The 19,665-nt window shown below is 40.2% G+C and overlaps 1 protein-coding gene across 1 annotated transcript in view; it reads right to left on the bottom strand.

The window, feature by feature from the left end:
• Positions 1-19,665, bottom strand: part of DOCK2 (dedicator of cytokinesis 2) — a 501,344-nt gene that overhangs the window by 311,616 nt on the left and 170,063 nt on the right. The window contains exon 26 of the mRNA XM_073355961.2: positions 9,965-10,113. Coding sequence (XP_073212062.1) covers positions 9,965-10,113 — 149 coding nt within the window. The remainder of the gene's footprint in view (positions 1-9,964; positions 10,114-19,665) is intronic.

The following is a 19,665-nucleotide window of genomic DNA, read 5'->3' as shown; positions in this document are numbered from 1 at the left end:
AATATAGGATATGTGTCTCCCAGATGCAATACAGTACAGATACATACAATTACTTATGTACAATAGTGCATCCGATTTTATTATATGCCCACTTCTATCATGAAGGTAAGAGGACATTGCTCCCAGGGTAGGAGCTTTGAAATTGCTGCTGGAGTACAGCAATTGTTCACTGGGGCCTAGGGGAAGCAGGTCTATCACGGCTGAATGGGGAAGACAGAATTAGAGAGAAGTGAGGATTTGTAGCCTCAATGCCAGATGTGTTTTACGCATGATAAACTGAACCAAAGGAGAGATTTTTTTTAAAAAAAAAGTTAACCTGAAGTGATCTTCGAAGTCCCTCCCGCCCCCCTCAAGGCAGATGTGCCATTGATCCAGTCTTTCCCAAGAAATACATTTACCCTCCCAGCACAGTCCAAATACACATGGACATCTCTAAAAATGAAATATGGGAAAACGTGATAGTATTACTCATGGCTAGTTATTTTAGGGAAGTGCGCAAAACCCATTACTTTCAGGCTTTACAATTTATAGTATGAAGTGACTAATCTTAAGTGACCTCAAATGGTTTCCAGGTTAAAGACTAGACTGAATCTTTTTCTTCCCCATTTAAAGTGTAAAAAAAAAAAAAATTACCAGTTTTCATTTTGTTAAAACACTTTTTTTTTTCAACTCTTAAATGAAAATTTTGCTTTTCGTGTTTTGGTTTTTTTTCCTCACTTTTCCCCCTTCCTTTTTTTCCATGGGGAAAAGGTGGGAGGAAGAGTTAAAGTGAGAGAAAATGTGTTTTCCTCATTATTTGGAAAGAAAATTCCTAAAATTTTGAATTATTTCATGTTTTTCCTTTTAACAATTGCATTTGAAATTTCTCTGAAAAATTACTAATTTGACAATGAATTTTTCCCATAAGAATTGTTTTGGAAAACTCATTTTTCAATTTAATTTTTCATTGAAAAAAAATTGTTCAACCACCAGAACAGATGTCTTCATTTGCCACTTCTTGTTTGGTCATTGGATCCTAAGAGGAAGACTAGCCTTCCTGAATTCTGTTTCAACTCAACGTCCCAAAGTTAAATGACACAGGACAAGTGAACATGCAATTCTTCCTTTATTTTTTTTATAAGTTCAGTTTGTTTTGGGCCTGCATCTGCACTCTTTCCTCAGGCCCCCATCAAAACTGCTGTTAGTTTTCTTAGAGTAGAGACTTCACAATAGGCTGATAAGGAGCATTTTAGGTATTAACCTCTTCTGTGACTCCTTCCTATATCTACATTCTTTGCTAGAGTCCCCCCCGCCACACGGTGTCGCTGAGATGCCAGCATATAGGATATATATTTGCAGATATGCTACAGATACTAATGCCCCTGACACACCCAAGTAATAGGGAAAATCATACTCCATCTGAGTACCTAGAATTTTTCAAGGCTAGTGTATATTTCTAGGGTACTTACCCTTCCCACCCCATACCAAGAATGCATACACACACACACACACTTTTACTTAAGTGTGTGCATGGATTTGCTAAAATAGCACAATGGGGGAAATGATCATGAGATAACCTGCATGTGAGTGTGTGAAAGAGATTATACATATGTATCGGTGTGTGTGTGCTGGGAGGGAATTATAACTCTGTTAGTACAATCAACACTGGCTTTTTTTTTTTAAACGTCTGCAAAGTCCAGTTTTCAGAGAGTGTGTGTGTGTGTGTTTAAATGGAATAAATGTATGAAGAAAGAAGGAAAGAAAGAAAACAAAATGAAGCCCAGTTATAAAACCCCTAGTGACTGAACAAATTAAATGTTATAAATTATATACAATTGCAAGCAGTTGAGCAGGAAAAAGACAACAGCTTTTCAAGACAGCCGAGGAAAACAACAAAGCTTGCTCCTTTAAGGGCAGTCAGGGAATACAATCAATTTATTTCATCTTTCAGATTCAATGCGTCTTTCATAGGCAAAATGTAACTTGAATTTGGCGTTATATGAAAAGTATTGTCAAACAGAGTAAGGAAAAGCATCTCTATGAGCCATATTCTGCAGAGGCTGTAATAGATAAAGGAAGAGCAACTGAAACATGCGATCATATTATAATATCAATACCTTGTTTACTCTTTAATTATCTGAAACAACTTCACTTTAGATGTCAAGGGAATTATTTTTCATTCTCTAAATATCCATGCAATTAAAATAAAGTTTAGATTTTTAGGCGTAATCCTATTTTAGTGGATCAATTTTTAACCAGAGAAACTGAAGCCAGCTGCAAAATTTTCTTAATGAATGGAGCTGTTCTCAGTGGAACAGTGGCTGTTCTCAGCCTAAGTGACTGTGTTACTGATTCAGCAATGCCTAAGTGACTTAAGAGCAGAAGTTCAATTGAAAACCATTTTCCAAGTAAACGGAACTGCTGCTCTTGTGTCACTTGGGGTACATTTAACACAGCAACAAAAAAAAAAGATCCGTGGCACCAAGTCTCAGAGCCTGGATCAACTGATTTGGGCTCATGTCGTGGGACTAAAAATAGGAGTATAGATGTTCAGGTCATACATAAGCATCCATTAATTTAAAAGAACAATAGGACACTGTAGCTATGTAAAAACAAACATCTAAGAAAGGAAATTCATACCTAACCACCTTAAATTGGGCCCCAGACATCAAAGCACCAAACTAACAGGACAGGATACTTCACCTATTACTATGTGAAAGTTTAGATGGACAGCAGTGGCAGTGTTTTGATTCTGGCAGAACCTCACACTTCAATGATCAAGCCAAATTCATGCCTAGTTTTAGAACTGGTCAATTTTTTCCCATCTAAACTTTTGATAAAAATGGCTTTTGGATTAAAATGAAAATTTTCTTACTTATGTGATTGATCTTCCCCACGTCAACTGTCTGTAACAGAACGCACCCATATATACACACACTCTACATACTATTGTAATATTCTTTGAACACAATATGCCTTGTGGGAAATCATTTGAAAACTAACTCCTCACTGGTCAATAGCATCATGGTGAAACGTATGCAGCAACATTATATGTAAAGCTATTATTTTCCCCTGTATGGCGAGGTTAGCATATATTCAAACTCATGTAGCCCTGACTGAGCTAAACAAAGATATGTGGGTTTACCTCAAGTAGTAAACAGGGTCCTTGGGACAGCAAGAGGAGTAAACTCATTTCCTAAAGGCAAAGGACAAGCTGATGCCTCTAGCCAGGTGCCACAGTTGACTGGCAATTACTGGTCAAGGAGCCATTCTTCGGCAAGGAAGTGGGAGTGCAAGAATAGATTGATCTGCATTTTAGCAAACAACAACATGGAACCTCCATCACCACAAGACTCCATGTCTCCATCGTCATAGACGGAAGGAACTTTATCTAGGATGCTCAGGAAAAGGCATTTTAAAAGGTGACTGGACCATAAAAATGAGGGGCAAAAATACCCCAGGTTATCTTTCCCTATCTTCCACTCTCTCTCTCTCAACTAAGACGACAAAGGAACCAGCCTTTTGACTTTTGGGAGGGATCCTGACAAGAAAAATTGATTAGCAATGCTGCTGGAAACATGTTGTAAGGACTTTATCTTGAATCAAGCCAGGGTCGTTAAATTTTAGCGACTAGATCGTGTGTTCATCTTTATTTATTTCTGACTTTAATACCTTATACTTGTACTCACATAATGTCTCTTTGTAGTTAAATAAGCTTGTTTGATTTTTTTAAAATCAAAACTAATCCAGTGCTGTGTTTAAACTGAATTGTTTGGTAACTCCAGCTGAAGTAGGCAACTGTTGAATATTGACCCCTTACAGGGGGATTGGACGTCTAATATCCAAACTGCTCCAGAGAGGGCTGGACAGTGCAGAACACATTTTTGGGAAAATCCAGGGCTGGGAGTATGTAGTAACCAAGGCTGCTGGAAGCCAGAATGTGGCTGTTGTGTTTCTGACAGGCTGCTAGGGTCAGGGTTGCTGGACCAGGGCTATAGCTATACACAGACACTCAGGGTGTGACCTGCCTGCTGGTAGGCTGTTTATGAGCAGCCCAGCTTCGGAGCCACAAAAGCAAAGCATTGTGAGGCACCCAAAGTAGCAGGGTAGGAGGTGACAACTCCTCACTGGTCTGTATTTCATCCCTGAAAGTGACACTGTCCCATCTAAATCAACGGGACTACTTGTTTGAGTAAAAAGAGAGAGAGAGGAGCAATGGCTTCAGGATCCGATCCTTTGTAAGGTAAATTTGAAATTTTTATTGATATCAAGCATATTTTAAAAAAAATAGATATTCCTGATCTGTAAATCTTGTGTGCAGTGTTTAAAAGAAAGGCTGTCCTCCCTTTGCTCGCTTTCAGGTATTTCCTCAATAATATTTTATTGTGGATAATTATTACATGGATCCCGCTCATCCATGTAAAGAATGGCACTTTTGGTGGTTTTTGTTTCCATTTTTAGAGAATTAAATGTCTCCGATTGGCATGATCTCATCTGAAAGCTAAGCCAGTTCTCAGAGGTGATAAATTACAGTTAAGTAATATTAAAATCATACTTTATTATTTTAACCATGTTTGAAAAGAAAAATATTTTCTATCACAAATCTACTATTAAAATATACACTGAGTGTATTGTTGTGAGCATCTCCTACACTGTGTAGACACATTTTCTCTTTTGTCTGGACTGTTATGTCATTGGACATCTAATTTGTATTGGTCGAAGCACACTGACAGTGCTTAAATAGCAAAAACCCCTTAGAATAGTATCTAAAGATTAAAATAAGTTTTAAAACCTATTGCTAAAACTATCATTAATATTTTCAAAAATACAGAATCAATTATTTCACTTTTCAATTTTGAGAAACAGAACATCGCTGTTATCTAATCTTTGTTCCTATCAGAAGTCTGAAATGGAATAGCTACTCAAATTCTCAAATATCTAAGTTTGCCTCCAGGACATATCGATTGTTGATCTTTATAAAGATGGTGTTTCTATTTCAAGGTCATATTTCAATGACTAAAAATGGGTGAGTAGAGACTTTCTTGCTGAGTACAGGCATTCATTTCATTTTTCTTTAAAGATTATCCCGGGATTACAGTGTATTTAACCCACCCACCTCTGAGCATTGCAGAATAATTCACGGAGAAGACACTCAGTGGCTATACAGTGGGAAACAACATTCCACATGTCTGCAGAAGGTAGAGCTTGGGGTATATCTGCTCCAAATTATATGGTCCTAACCTCAACTCTGCAGGGATTCACAGTCAAAACGAGAACTGGATCAACATAATCTTATTGCTAAAGGCATCCCACTTATCTCCCAAGAAAAATTAAAAGGCAAGAGCTAACTGGGAGGCTTCTCAAGAGCCAGAGAAGTCAAGAACCAATGAACAGAACCAGCCTTCGAAAACCTTTGCTCCCACTTGTGTCTCGGGGTTCTCTAACACACTTACAGTGATGTGTAGAGTACATACACTGTACACCTTCTAGCACAGGTGTGAATAGCTGTGCAGACAGTCAGGCACAGTTTAGGTGAGTAAAGACATGCCAGAACCATAACATCATGTACCCTACATGACGCTCTATACTCGCCCAAACAATGCTTCCCCGTCTACACTATTTTTAGCAGTAGAGCATCCCACTGCCCCTGTCTTTCCTTGCCACAGGGAAAGGCCCCCGAAGCAGGAAAAGGCCCTGGCAGGGAGGAGACAGTAGTGAAATGTTATGGCAGCATCCTTCTGCTGGAGACTTTCCTCACTACTTCCCCCTGCCAGAGCCTTTCATTACCATACTTAGCTACATATTTCAGTGTGGACACAACCTGCATTTCACTGTAGATATACATACCCTAAGCACCATTGCCAGTGTAGACAAGGCCAGGATCTGAACAGGTCAAATCCACCCATCTAAGGAGCAGAACACTGTGCACATTGTACAAGGTACTACTTATGCAAGGTGATCAATCCTAGGATATTTTACTTGTTAAAACTGGCCAAGAGTAGCCACCAATTTGCCATTATCATCAATTTTCTATAAGGCAAGATTTAAAAGTCTAGCTGCTCTTTAAACTTTCAGCAGCACACTAGTATTCAAATGGTTTTAGAACTGAAGTATTCTGAAGTAAAATCTAAAATAAGCAGTTTTCAAGGGTTTTCAAAATTGCTGAGCGCGCAGTTGCCAGAGTTTCAGTAAACATGGAAAACCGAAGAGAATAAAATATTACATTCCACTGAAACAAGAACATGTTTGTTTAATCAGTTTTGCAGTTTATCTACCTGCTGAGTTTTAGGAACAGCTGCAGAGATATCAGTTTAAATTTGAGTGTTTTCAAATTTTGCATTTTCATGAAGTTAAAAACATTCATTTCACATCAAAAACAAGATCTTTTCAAGATGCAAATTTTCAAAGCCACGTTTTACTCAGCACGTGAACATAACAATATAAGAATAGCCACACTGGGTCAGACCAAAGGTCCATCTAGCGCAGTATCCTGTCTTCTGACAGTGGCCAATGCCAGATGTCCCAGAGGGAATGAACAGAACAGGTAATCATCAAGTGATCCATCCTGTCGCCCATTCCCAGCTTCTGGCAAAGTATACTGAAATGAACTCTGTTTCAAGAAAGGAATCTGAAAACCATTTTAAAATTTTAGCTCTATTATCAGAATCAGAATGAAATGTTAACAAGTCAGATGTTCTAAAGCTTCACCTTTCTTTGTTAATACTTCAACACCTCTACTTCAAAAGGAAATAAAAGGCTTAGAGAGGAAAATTGCTTTTTCATTATCTACATATACTTCAAAAGGATTAACCAGTGACCCTAGACTTCTCATTCCTAAACTCTTTGACAACGGGTATATTAGTAAATGTTAGAAATTATGAAAGTAATACTTTTCACCTTTAACATGGCAGCATCCTAGAACTGAAATGGAGTGATTTAATTTGAAAAAAAATGAACCTATTTAAAATATATTACTTGAGGTATGTAATAAGTTTGTGCAGAACACGTACCCATCCTTTTTCATTCTTGTGTTTTGCTCACCATAGAGTTTCATAAGCCTGTAATCCCCTGCTTTGGAGAAACTTTGGTAGATTAAGTTTCACCATCTCCTTTGATAACTCCCTCTTTACATTTCATGTTTTTCCACAAGCCCAATTAACTATCATTTAGCTCCTCCATGAAATAAACGAGAATGAGAGAATAAGAAACCCCTGAAAATACCTCAAACTTTTCACCCTTACAAATAGGCCTAAAGTGCCTATCATACTTTGAGAACTACAGAACTATACAACCAATGTACAGTGGTGACTGTGTCATTGGGATATGGCCCCACTTAAAGGAGAGAAGGTAAAATCAGAGTAAAATAAATTTGTCTTTATCTCCAGAGTCTGAGACCCAGGGATCTCTTGGTGCCAACTGGCAGAGAGTACAGGAGTTCATAAGGGTTACAGGGATGCCCTGGGTTTGATATGTACAATACAAGCCCACTAAAGAATGTCATGTTAGGTCTCATCTGTAAGCATGTGTCATGCTGGTCCTCATAATCATTATGAAACGTTTGTACAGATAACATGTATGGAGTTGTGAATATATACAGACAATTATGTTCTCAAGGTTTGTGACTTGGGGCTGGTCATCAGAAGGTGATGAACAAGTTTCTTTCAGGCAAGACATGCTAATGTACAGAGACAGGTAGATAAAGTAGTGTATACTTCGCAATGAACACCTACTTACAGCCTAAGCAAAATGCGAATCAAGTCTCCATGGGAGGCTGTGGGTGGGGTGGGGAAGCAGCTGGAGATTAACCCATTTTACAAATGGAAGACAATGGATTGTTGGCACTATATGTGGGGGTGCAAATTTGCACCCAGTTATCCTTCACCAAGGGGAAAAGCTGGCAGCTGTCTTGTCTTATGAACAGAGCATCACATCAGTCTGGCTCTTAGACGCTGGGAGAGAAACTTTGTGAGAGCTTTATGCGACGGGGGAATATTATGTTAGTTACGCTCACCCTCTAGACAGTGTTTTATGATTTTATTTTATATGTAACCTTTTAATTCCATTCATTATACTTGCTTCTTTTCAAGTCTCTGTTCTTTGTTAAATAAACTTCTTGTTACTGTAAACGTAACAAAGTGCTGTGTAATTGTGATCTAATGTGTAACTGGTGAGCTGGGTGTATGGTTCCTCTGGAAGCAGAGGATCTGGGAATTCTGGAAGTGTCCAGTGAATAGGGGGCTGGGCACTCCAGGGGGACTCTTGGAGAACTTACGAGTGGGTGTGTGCATATATTGTTAACCTGTAAAGGGAACGTGCAGGGCCTGTGTAAGCCTAGAAGGTAGTGCTTGTGTTGCCAGAGGCTGGTGGAGTTGGTGAACTGACCCACCGTAGGCACAGACAAGGCTTCCTCACACTATGGAAAGGTGATAGCAAGGTACCTAATGACCCTGAATGCCCCCAGAAAACATCCCTGTACCATTGAGGGCATGTCTACAGTGCACGCTTCTTTCAGTGACATGTAGCGTACATCCTCACGAAGGCCCCCTAGCCTGGGTATAAATATCAGTGTGGAGAGCAAGACACAGCTTAGATAAGTAGAGCTAAAACATGGCTGAAAGCTGTAGGTAAGAACTTGGGAACTATCCTACACAGTTCTCTACTCGTCCAAGGCACCACGTCCACACTGGTATCTTTAGCAGAGGAGCATCTGGCTGCCTTCCCACTGCTGGAACCCTTCCCTGATACAGGGAAAGGCTGTGGCATCTCGGAAAGACTCCAGCAGCTTTATGCTGCTAGAGCCCTTCCGCACCAGGGAGCAAGGCTCCGAAAGTGGGGGAAGGCTCTGACAGGGGGTAGGCATCTGGGAGCTGCTGAAGCCTTTCCCTGCTGCATCCCCTCTGCCAGAACCTTTCACAGACACATGTAGTTACCCACCACAGCGTGGATACAGCCCGCTTTCTTCTGCAATGTGTAGCTACGCATATCCCACACACCGCTGCCAGTGGTATGTAGTGTAAGATGTAGCCTTACAGAGATTAATCTAACAGAAATCACAACTCTTCAAGATAAAGCATCTATGCCTGATGGAGGCTCCAGCGCTCCCAACTCAGGTACTTATGTGCTCATTCCATAAGAAGCATCCAAAGCAACAGCAAATCCTCTCTGTATATCCAGCCAGCCACTGCAGAACACAAAGAAGCCCATCAAAGTGTGCTCTTAATTAAGGAATACACGTACAGCTAAAGTAAGGTACAGTCCTCCACTTACATTCTGACCTGGACTCGCTGTTGTACATTCTTCACACAGTGAATCAGAAAACAACACTTTGCAGACTTAATAGTCAGCTAGAGAACAAGAGTTCAGTGATTACAGAAAAGCAGCAACTTCAAAAAATAGATCCTATGCCAAAGCAACGTCCCATTATACCAAGCAGAACCATCGTCTCCAGTAACACCCAAGTATACGAGGAAGCTGACTGACAGTAAATGAAGCTGAATCTTTCTTTGAAAGCTTTGTTCAATATATGTAATGTAAGTACCACTTTTTCTATATTTAGTAAATACTTTAAAAATAATTTTAGAAAAGAGGAAGATGTTTTATAAATGGGTAAAATGAACTTTAGAATAAATATTTAGGTAACATTCTAGTATACTTCACCACCTTAGTCTAAAATTAACTTCAACAAATTAATTTAGACAGGCCCAAGCCTCAGATGGAATAAATGGAGATTGATTTACTGATTTACAACATCTGACTACTCAAGGAATATTAAACAGAAGTTGAGAAGAAAAAAAGCCCTAGATTTTAGTATCTCACCTTTCATACCCTCACTGCTATAGAATTTTACCCCTGAAATATTGATGAGTTTAACTTGCCATCAACTTATATTTAGCATTTAAATGAGATTCTTCAGCATCAATATTTTACAACTTAATCAGCTCAGCCTCTGTAGGCTTGAGCCATCTACATCTTCATCAATACTTACTGTGTCTTGATAGCTGAGGACCTCCAGGATGCTATTGAGTAATTCTACACAGTACTTCTTCTCTTGAAGCTGAAGTTGTTGCTCTTCCCTTTGTTCTAGTAGTTCTTTCAGTTCTTTTGTAATCACTGGAAGCAGAATGTCCCTGCATTCTGAAAGGTAAAATATTCTCTTATGAAAAGGAAAAAATAAGTCAATGTTATTTTGAAATAAATCCTCTTTGAAACAGTGAAGCACAATAAGCTCTTCCTTTCTCAGATTTAATAGCAGAAGTCTCCATCACCTTAGTATTCTTGATTTCTCTCTCATGCCCCAAGGACTCCTCAACGTCTTTGATGCCTTCGCTGCTTACCAATATACTTCACACATAAATGACAAACCAGTTTAGATAAAATGCTAACCTGCCTTCAGCTAAGTTTGGAGTGTTGTTCAATGCCAGGGACACTGGTCTGTGAATACTTGTTGACTTCATGTATGAAAGACTGCAAAGAACTCCTATATTTCTTTACAAAGTGAAATGCTGTATTAAATCAAGCTGGGTTTATTTTCTGTTGAGATGTTGGGTTGCTTTTGTTTTTGTGGTGTGTTTCATTTTTGTTTGTTTGACAGGAGTAAGATTGCTTTTCTACCATAATTGATCTGAGGGGAACGTTTGAGACATGAAAGGATTCACACATGTCCAGAAAGTAAAATACGGGTAAGAAACATTTATTATTTCATAGCAAAAGTTAAGTAAATGTGAACCCTTCAGAGACACCCACTCGACAGACACGGAAAAACTTTTAAGAATGGATCTAATGAGAAGACTCCTATCTGCAACAGAAGTTCCAAATATTAAGAGCTGAGCCAATTTCTGTCCTCATTTTCAACTGAACAACCCCAATGAAATGAAAAGTCTGCTGTATCTCCAGCTCAAACAAATTGATATTTTATTTATGAGTACTGTTTCCGGGAAAGTTTGGGAGAAAGCACTACATGAACTAGAAATAAACAACTTTAAGAAAAGCTGAGTGGCTACAGGTAAAGAACAGGGATATTTCCGAAAGACTTGATGTTACATACTACCAAATAATTATTAATCAAGAACGCTGAGTATTATTTTCATTACAAAGTTGAGTCTAAAGTGAGCAAACAGAATATAGTAAAACAGTGAATGAGGCTGAGGAGACGTCATTTTAACTGCACTTTCCTCTCATGTCTCTAAAAACCATCCAGCAAGAGATCAAAGCTGAATGTAGCTTTAGAGGTTTCAACAAACCTTAGAACAAAAGAATTACAATAAATGTGCAGACCTGTTGAAAACTTTTCAGTGAGGCACTGAGCTAAAATTTTGACCAATTTGTTTCAGGTAACACCTTGTACCTTAAAATTGTTTTTGTAAACACAGATTTTTTTTTCCCACATCAAAAACTCTTCATCACGCTTTCACTTTTCACTCAGAATAGGTCTAATTTCTACTTGCAAATGAGTTTATTTTCTCCAGAAAGTGAGAACTTTTGAATGAGCAAACAAAACAAACCATGAAGCCTCTATTTTTTTTTTTATTCACACAAATGTGCATAAAAAAACCTCATTTTTAAAAGCTTTGCTTTTTGCTGGGGTTTTTTAACTCAACACCAAGTAACTTCAATGTAACAATATAACTTCATTATATTCATGACCCCCCGTATACTTTAAATTGCTGAAAATTAATATTCAGTAAAGACAGTACACATCAAAGCAGTGAGACCAGGTGGGCAAGGTAATATATTTTATTGGACCAACTTCTGTTGGTGAGAGACAAGTTCTGTGTGGCTTGAAAACTTGTCTCTCTCACTAACAGAAGTCGGTCCATTAAAAGAAATTACCTCACCCACCTGGCCTCTCTAATGTCCAGGGACCAACACGGCTACAACTACACTGCATACATCAAATCAGTTGACATTTTCATCATGGATTATTACTTTTACTACGCACCTTGATCCAGCAAGAGAATTAAGCATGAGTAGTCTCACTGATGTCAATGGGGACTGGTCATGTGCTTAAAATTAAGCACCTACTTAAGTGTTTTGCTGGGTCAGCATCATAGTGCAGTTAGAGTACATGGTACTCCAACAAAACAAAAAGACAGATCCGTGCCATGTGGCTGTTACTATCCAAGTTGAATAGAGCAGTTTTACACAGTTTAGTCATCATCTACTCAGCTGAGTGTGCCATTAACATACATAACATTTTATATTAAACTGAACAATGTTTGTGATGCAAAATCCTCTTGGTGCCAACTGGCAGAGGGCCCAGAGGAAACACAGGATTTGACATGGATCCCCTGGGTCAGATAAAAGCATATTAACTTCACCAAAAGGTGGTATGAAAAGTCTTTATTAAGAGCCAGTAACCCAATGGTCATCATAATCATGCAAAATGTACGGACAATATTTAGCAAGTTATGTATCTATACTGGAAATTATCTTCTCAAAGAGGTGACATGTCAGACTAGTTCCTTTCTAAGAGGAGATAGCAGACATTTATCAACCTGTCTGAGCATTCTGCATTTTGTCTCTCACAACATAAGCCTATTTGCATACAGAGCCAGATGTCGATTAAAAGCTTACAAAATCAATGAGAGGGAATACACATTCTCAGATTTACAGACTCGCTGCTCTCAAAGGAACATGAGCTTACGAGATCACAACAGCACTTAAAATAAGTTGATAGTGAAAACAAGTAAAAGAACAGGAGTCATCCTGTTCTTGAAAAAGAATAAAGAACTGTCCTGATACCTCTAAAAGTACCAAGAGATACCCAGCATCTTTCACCTAGTAGGCAAGCTGACAGCATGACTTGTCTCAGGAACAGAAGATCACAGCCAAGCCAGGCTGTAAAATGCTGGCAGGACTTTGGGTGAGCTTTCCTCTGTAAGACACGAACATATCTACTTGGTATCACTGTGTTAAATAAGTTTTTACTTGTTTTCACTTTTAACTTATTTAAGTGCTGTGGCTATCTGGTAAGCTGGAGGGTGGTGTTCCTTTGGGAGCAGTGAGTCTGTAAATCTGAGCATGTCCAGTGGAACAAGGGCAGGACACTCCAGGACGACGCTCGGAGGGCTCAAGGGTTGGACTGTGCCTATCGCTAACCTGTAGAGTGACTGCAGGGCCAACGAGGCCCAGAGCGGAGTGTTTGTGTTGCTCATGGCACGTGGGGTTGACTGCAGGGCCAACGAGGCCCAGAGCGGAGTGCTTGTGTTGCTCATGGGGTTAGGGAGCTGACCCCCAGGCAGGCACAGACAAGACTTCCTCATGCTATGGGCGGGTGATAGCAAGGTGCCTCATAACCATGGTGCCCCCCGGGAAGCCTCAATATTTCATAACAAGTCTAAGAAAATGTATAGATGGTCTGCCTAATAGGGGAAAATCCTGACAAACAATTTAACTTTCAAATCTTGTAAGCAGAGACAGCATGGGCCTTTGGACAGGTCATGGGACTAGGAGACAGAAGATCCAGCTTCTATTCCCGGCTCTGCCACCAACTCACCATGGGACCTTATGTAAGTCACTTAACCGCCTTTGCCTCCATTCCCCCATCTGTAAACTGGTGATACCGATTCTTACCACTCACATGCCCCTTTGTAAGGTGCCTCGAGATCAACAGATGTTTAATTCAACAAGATAGCAAAGTCCCAATAATATATTAATATTGCTTCAGGAAGTGGTGTTTTAGCTTGGTTTTTTGACCATAAAACTAAGCAGGGTAACGTGTGGGGCAAGGTAAACAATAGCCAGAAGCATCGTTAAACCCAGTTGTAATCCTTTGACTAATGCACTTGGTTACAGACAAAACATTAAAGAAAAGTTCAGTCAAATGACAAATCCAAATTGTGATTAAGAATACTGTATAGCTACTTCAAACGAAACAAAAATATTTGTCTCCCTTTTTAAATTGCTGGGAAATAGTTTCCTTTTCAAAAGATGTTTGCAGCGGGACCTCCATAATACAGAACAACTTCTGGGCCGGGTTTCTCAAAAAACAGTCCTCTTCCTCCAGCATTATGAAGTTTGAGTTCTCAACCACTTCACAACAATATCTGTATGATATACTTTTAGGTAAGTTTTGCTTTTTCTTAGCTTTCCTAAACCCAGTGTATGTGGGGAAAATCGAAATATATGAATGCAAAGCACTGACCATTAATTGCTCAGCCCTTTGGTAGTTAACAGCCCTTATGCTGGCCCTCTGCAAAAAAAAAAAAGGTATGAATTTCACCTTCAGTGAACTGGTTGCAAGTTTATTTGGGAATACAACACAGGCGATTTCCACCTGTTACCCAGACAGTTATACCTGATAGTCCAAATTGTTTATTTCAGAACTCAGTGACCGTGAGAGGCCTCAACAACATGGAAGAAAAGCGATCCAGAGAAAAATTCCTACCTGACTGTAGCCAGACAGCCAACGCCCCCCGCCCCCCCTCAGACCAGCATTGCTGGAAACACAGGAGGAAGCCGGAACAGGGCACTTAACATATATTCCAGCACAGCCTTTGAAGCTGTGAAAGCACAGGTGTGCTGCTACAATGTGCCTCTGGGAGCAGATACAAGGATTAAGCTCACAGCAGGCAGAGGCCCTGTGACAGACATGGCTCTTAGCCCCTACTAAATAGTGTGATGCACACACACCAACATCCTAGGTGGGAAAATATTTACCCTGATAAAAGAAATGTCCAGTAGTCGAAACTTATTGTTTCTCTCCTTTGCAAGTGTAAACTACTCTTGCAAAAGCTGGCGTCACCCCGACAGACCAGCCTCAATTTGGCATAAGAAAGGAGAAAGAGAATAAAGGAGTACAGAGGTATAAGTAGGGGACCTACAGCACCATGATTTTTGAGTGCTTTTCACTATCTATCTGCTGGTCAGATAAGTGACAGCCTCCCAAGGCTTCTGCAGCTAAGAGGGTCCCTACGCCTTGTCCATTATTTGTCTTTCCGCGGAATTGAGTGACCGATCCTGGCTTGGCACCGCTGGAATCGAGAGATGCAAGGAGGGTAAGAAGCACCCACACCTGATCTCCTATCTTTAGTGTACACATATTTTGAAATAGAGCTCTATACTTTGTTTTCTTTCTTTGGGATTGTGGCTTCAGTTTTGTAACTTGTTTGTGTGTGTAACATCTCTACATTTAAATAAGTAGGCACTAGCAATTTTGTAACCACATGATTAGAATCTAGCTTAATAAATTTTGGTAACCATTTATGCATAAGCCTGACTTGTTTTCTCTGGTTTACTGTAAAGCAGCCAACACAATTAAAGAACCTCAGCCGTTTTGGCTCTAAAGCCTGGCCATTAGGTGAGAGTACTAAGAGCCTAGCATTGAGTTGTGCCGCCTCCACGGGGCAAACTCTTGGGGCACCTGTCAGTCAATCCTGGCTGCCCGCTGCGAAGGAGCTCTGAGCTCTAGCAGTTAAAGTCACGGGTGTGGAGAGGCTCTTAGTGCTGCCATTGGGGCACCTGTCAGTCAGTATTGACTGCCCGCTGCGAAGGAGCTCTGAGCTCTAGCAGTTAAAGTCACGGGTGGTTAGGACCTTGGGGCATCTGTCAGCCTAGCCCGGGCTGCCCGCCGTGAAGGGACAGTGCGTCCTAGCGGTTAAAGTCACGGATGGTATAAACGGGCATAGCTGGCACCTCACCAAACATCCTTGGCCGTCGACTAACACTGACCCTGACAGGCAATCAGCAAAGTGCAGACCACACTGGGAAACATCACCGCTGTTCGATATATTTGCTAATCCAGAAACAACCCCCACTGATACCATCAGTAACCCAGACCAAAATCCCAACCCCAAGGATGGGTAGGTGGAAGCCAATGCCCCACCCTGCATCTGGCAGCCCTCACATACCCCCTATAAAGAGGGACAGGCAAAAGCCCATTTGCTGGCTAATAGGACACTGGTCTCCATCGCTACTCCACCAAGCAATCAGTACCATGAAATTATTTAGATTTGCCCCCTTGCAAGTCCTTCTAAAGAACCCTAGCTAAGTAATGGCAATGCTTTTCTTTTATAATGCACCAGCTAGAGAAGAATCCAGATCACCTGCTTATAGCACTGCAGAGCCAATATGCAAACATGAATGACTGAGACTAAAAAGTACTGTACTCAGGATGCAATCATCACTGTATACACAATATGATTGCTGGCAGCAGGTAAGAAAGTGCCATTTTTACATAGTACCATTTGTAACCATAAACACACTTTCAAGCAAACAAACTGTACCTTAACTCAGTTCTCACCTTTTAGGTCAGTCTTATATGTTACCTATCTTTTTGCAGTAGATGCAGCAGTAACTACTCTTTAAAGCTTATTGTAAATCTACTCAAGTTTACATATTTAAGCACTTCAAAATGCTAACTTTTAACTAACGTGCATTCATAAATATTTCAGGGATTACACACATTGTTTTTAAATATTGAGCCAATTGCATATGCAAGACACTTGTCAACATTTTTATTGATGTTTGCTTGTATAAGGAACTGAACGGGCAGTTATTCATTATTTCTGAAAAATATATGATCGTAGCTTTCAAAAATATCACATCAGTGAGTTAAACCACTTTTGTCGGTTACAGAATCAATGGTGATTGCTATGCAGCTGCTATGACAGCTCAGTCCATACAATTACAGAAGTTTACAAATTCTTTTCTTCAGTTACCTCACCCATCTCAACTTCCCTTAACTTCCAGGAAATGAGTCCTGAACATTACACGCAGGAACAAATTTCATACCTTCCAGGAAAAACATCTACATTGATTGGCCCAAAAAAATTAAATTCAGCTTCACCACTTCAACAAATACAGTCTCCCCAGAGGTGCCTGAAACTTAGCAACTATTAAAATTTCCTTCGAGTATCTTGCAAGAGAGAGGATGCAATTGAGTAGTAAATCCCCCAAAATTATATATCTACAGAACTTTGTCTCAAAACTATATTGAGACATCAAAACAAAGGCTTTATGCTCAGGATATTTTATAATTGAGCTAAAGTGTACTTTAAATTATGAATCAAAGAAAATTCAGGACTTCATAGACTCACAGGGTTGGAAGGGACCTCAGAAGGTCATCTAGTCCAACCCCCTGATCAAAGCGGGACCAGTCCGCAACTAAATCATCCCAGCCAGGGCTTTGTCAAGCCTGACCTTAAAAGCCTTCAAGGTATCTCCTAAATTGTGCATGCAAATAGTGAGATTTTAGTTAGCATGATACACTCATATAGATTATATAGTAATTATTTATCCATGTGCCCAATGTATATGAAAGTTGATAACTGTTACTTTGTTGCCCTCCCACAATCACAGAGGAGCAAATCCCGATCATTATCTCTTATTAATTACTTCCCACCCTCACCCCCTTGTGGTAAAAAAAATAAACCCTTACAACTTGGTTTTGTTTTACTTTCCTAGTATAAAGCCACTCCAGGTGTTTTACAAACATTAGTGAAACAAGGCTCTGATGTAAACAAGCATGATTCCCTATTTTACTCATAAGGTAACTGAAGCAGAGAAGCTGATTCATTTTGGTTAAGATCACACAGCAAGTCTATGGCAGTGGCAAACTGCCAACCTCCTAATGCCCAGCCCTGTGCTTTAATCACTAGGTCATGCCTCCCATTCTCTACTAAGGTTACATAATTTGTTATACAAATCCCGATCAAACAGACTTAATCAAAACGAAATATGCAACTGATTGTCTATTTCTGCCACATTTTCAGTTATCAGCATCATAAGGATTCAGTTGTGAGTAAAAACAATGCCAAGCTAGGCAGAAACTCCTCAGATCCAAAAGTTAAGCCAGACAACTTCAGAATAAATGAAGTTTAAAAAAATAACCCTCTCACTGTAGACAGTGCATAGGTAGTTCAATTTTTTGACTCAGACTCATTTATCCCCCCAACCCCTCAAAGGGAAAGAAAATATACAGATGGAAAGAAAACATGCACCACTGAACTATTTTTATGCTGGATATACAATGCAACGGCTATGGAATATTTGCAGTATAGATGTAATTCTTTCCAAGCCTCAATTAAACTCCATGAAAAAAGTAACAATATTTCAAGCATGGCTCTTTAAAAAAAAAATAGCTGAAAGTCTACTGCTCTAAACCCTGCCTTGGGCCAAATTGTATTCAAATACACAAGACTTAAATCATATCACTGCAGCAGCTTACACCTAATTATTCAGAAAGCTCCACCACAGGAAAGGCATATTCCCTTACATTTAACCAGACTGAAAGTAACTCGCTTCCTAAAGAGAAGTTCCTTGATGTCATCTTCCTAGCTGAGGTCCAGTAGAACAGAAATTCTACATTCCACTAATACATGACCTAGCACAGCCACTGCAAATCATTTTCTTCTCTTTTATTTATTCCCTCCACCCCATCCCTTCTCCAGATGACTTAGATTTTTAACAATTATCCAATGATTTCAGATATGTCCGGTAACTGAAGTTTGGATGTTAAAAGTTATTTAAATATCATCATCATTAGCATTTGGGCCTCCTTCAGCAGAAATCACACTTCAGGCTTCACTTCAGAATGCTTTATACATAGAACCAACTGATGATAAAAATTTGAAGCCACTTTGTCCCTCCATGGAACACTAATCCTCAATCCTTGGCAGGCCTGTACTCATACCCATCTGTTAGGATGGCTTCATGCCCACTCACAAATCGGGACATAGGTGTCACCTGAATATAGATTTAAAGCACAACTTTGAAAATAAAATCAGTAAATAAAATCCTTTTGGCAGTGAGAGACTTTTGAGACAACCCATGTTTCTTGACAAAAGGAGACGTGTTCACAACTGTGGCCATTACAACTTAAACCATCAATTGTATTCCTTCCTGCTCCTAGGCGGAGGTGCGGCAGCCGACTCTGCAGGAAGCCTATGCTTGCAGACGCCACCTCTCCATCTCCCATTGACCGCAGTTCCTGGCCAATGGGAGCTGCCAAGCTAGCCCTCGGGGCAGGTGCAGTGCACATAGCCATCTGCCATGCCTCTGCCTAGTAACTGCCGGGGTGAGCGGCCCCCGCACCCCGGGATCCGGCACCTCAAGCCCCCACCCACCCCTGAACTCCTCCCAGAGCCCGTGCCCCACACCTCCTCCTGTGCCCCAACCCCCTCCCACACTCCGAGTCCCTCATGGCCATTCCTCCACCTAGGAGCAACAGGGACATGACACTGCTTCCGGGGAGCCACGCAGAGCCAGGTAGGGAGCCTGCCAGCTCCGCACCAACTGGAACTATAAACTTAACTTTTTATGGAGATTAGAAAATGCCAGTTTATAGAGCTTTCCGGTTGGTACAGGGCTAGATAACACAGCTTTTACTGTACAAGCCACATGGCAAAAGGAATATGAAGGGCAGCTGCATCATTCTCCATTTTGTCTTCATTCTTGCTTATCTCTGGAGTAACTTTTCTACAAACAAAGCTCTGAACAAGGGACTGAAAGATGTATCCAAGCTGTGAATGTGTTCCAGAGGGACTTTCAAGCCAGCAAGCTCACCAATATTACTAAGAATCTGATATATGGACTTCGAAGTCTTTGTATGTATCTGACTGCTTTACCATTTAACAACTCTCTTCCTGTTCTTTTTTCTTTATAATAAGCCTTTAGTTTTAGTACTAAAGGATTGGCTGGCAGCATGGTATTTTGGGTAAGCTCCAAACTAATATTGACTTGGTAACG

Source organism: Lepidochelys kempii, chromosome 8 (assembly GCF_965140285.1).
Source record: "Lepidochelys kempii isolate rLepKem1 chromosome 8, rLepKem1.hap1, whole genome shotgun sequence".
NCBI classification, from domain to species: Eukaryota; Metazoa; Chordata; order Testudines; family Cheloniidae; genus Lepidochelys; species Lepidochelys kempii.
This window is presented reverse-complemented; position numbering and strand designations above follow the sequence as displayed.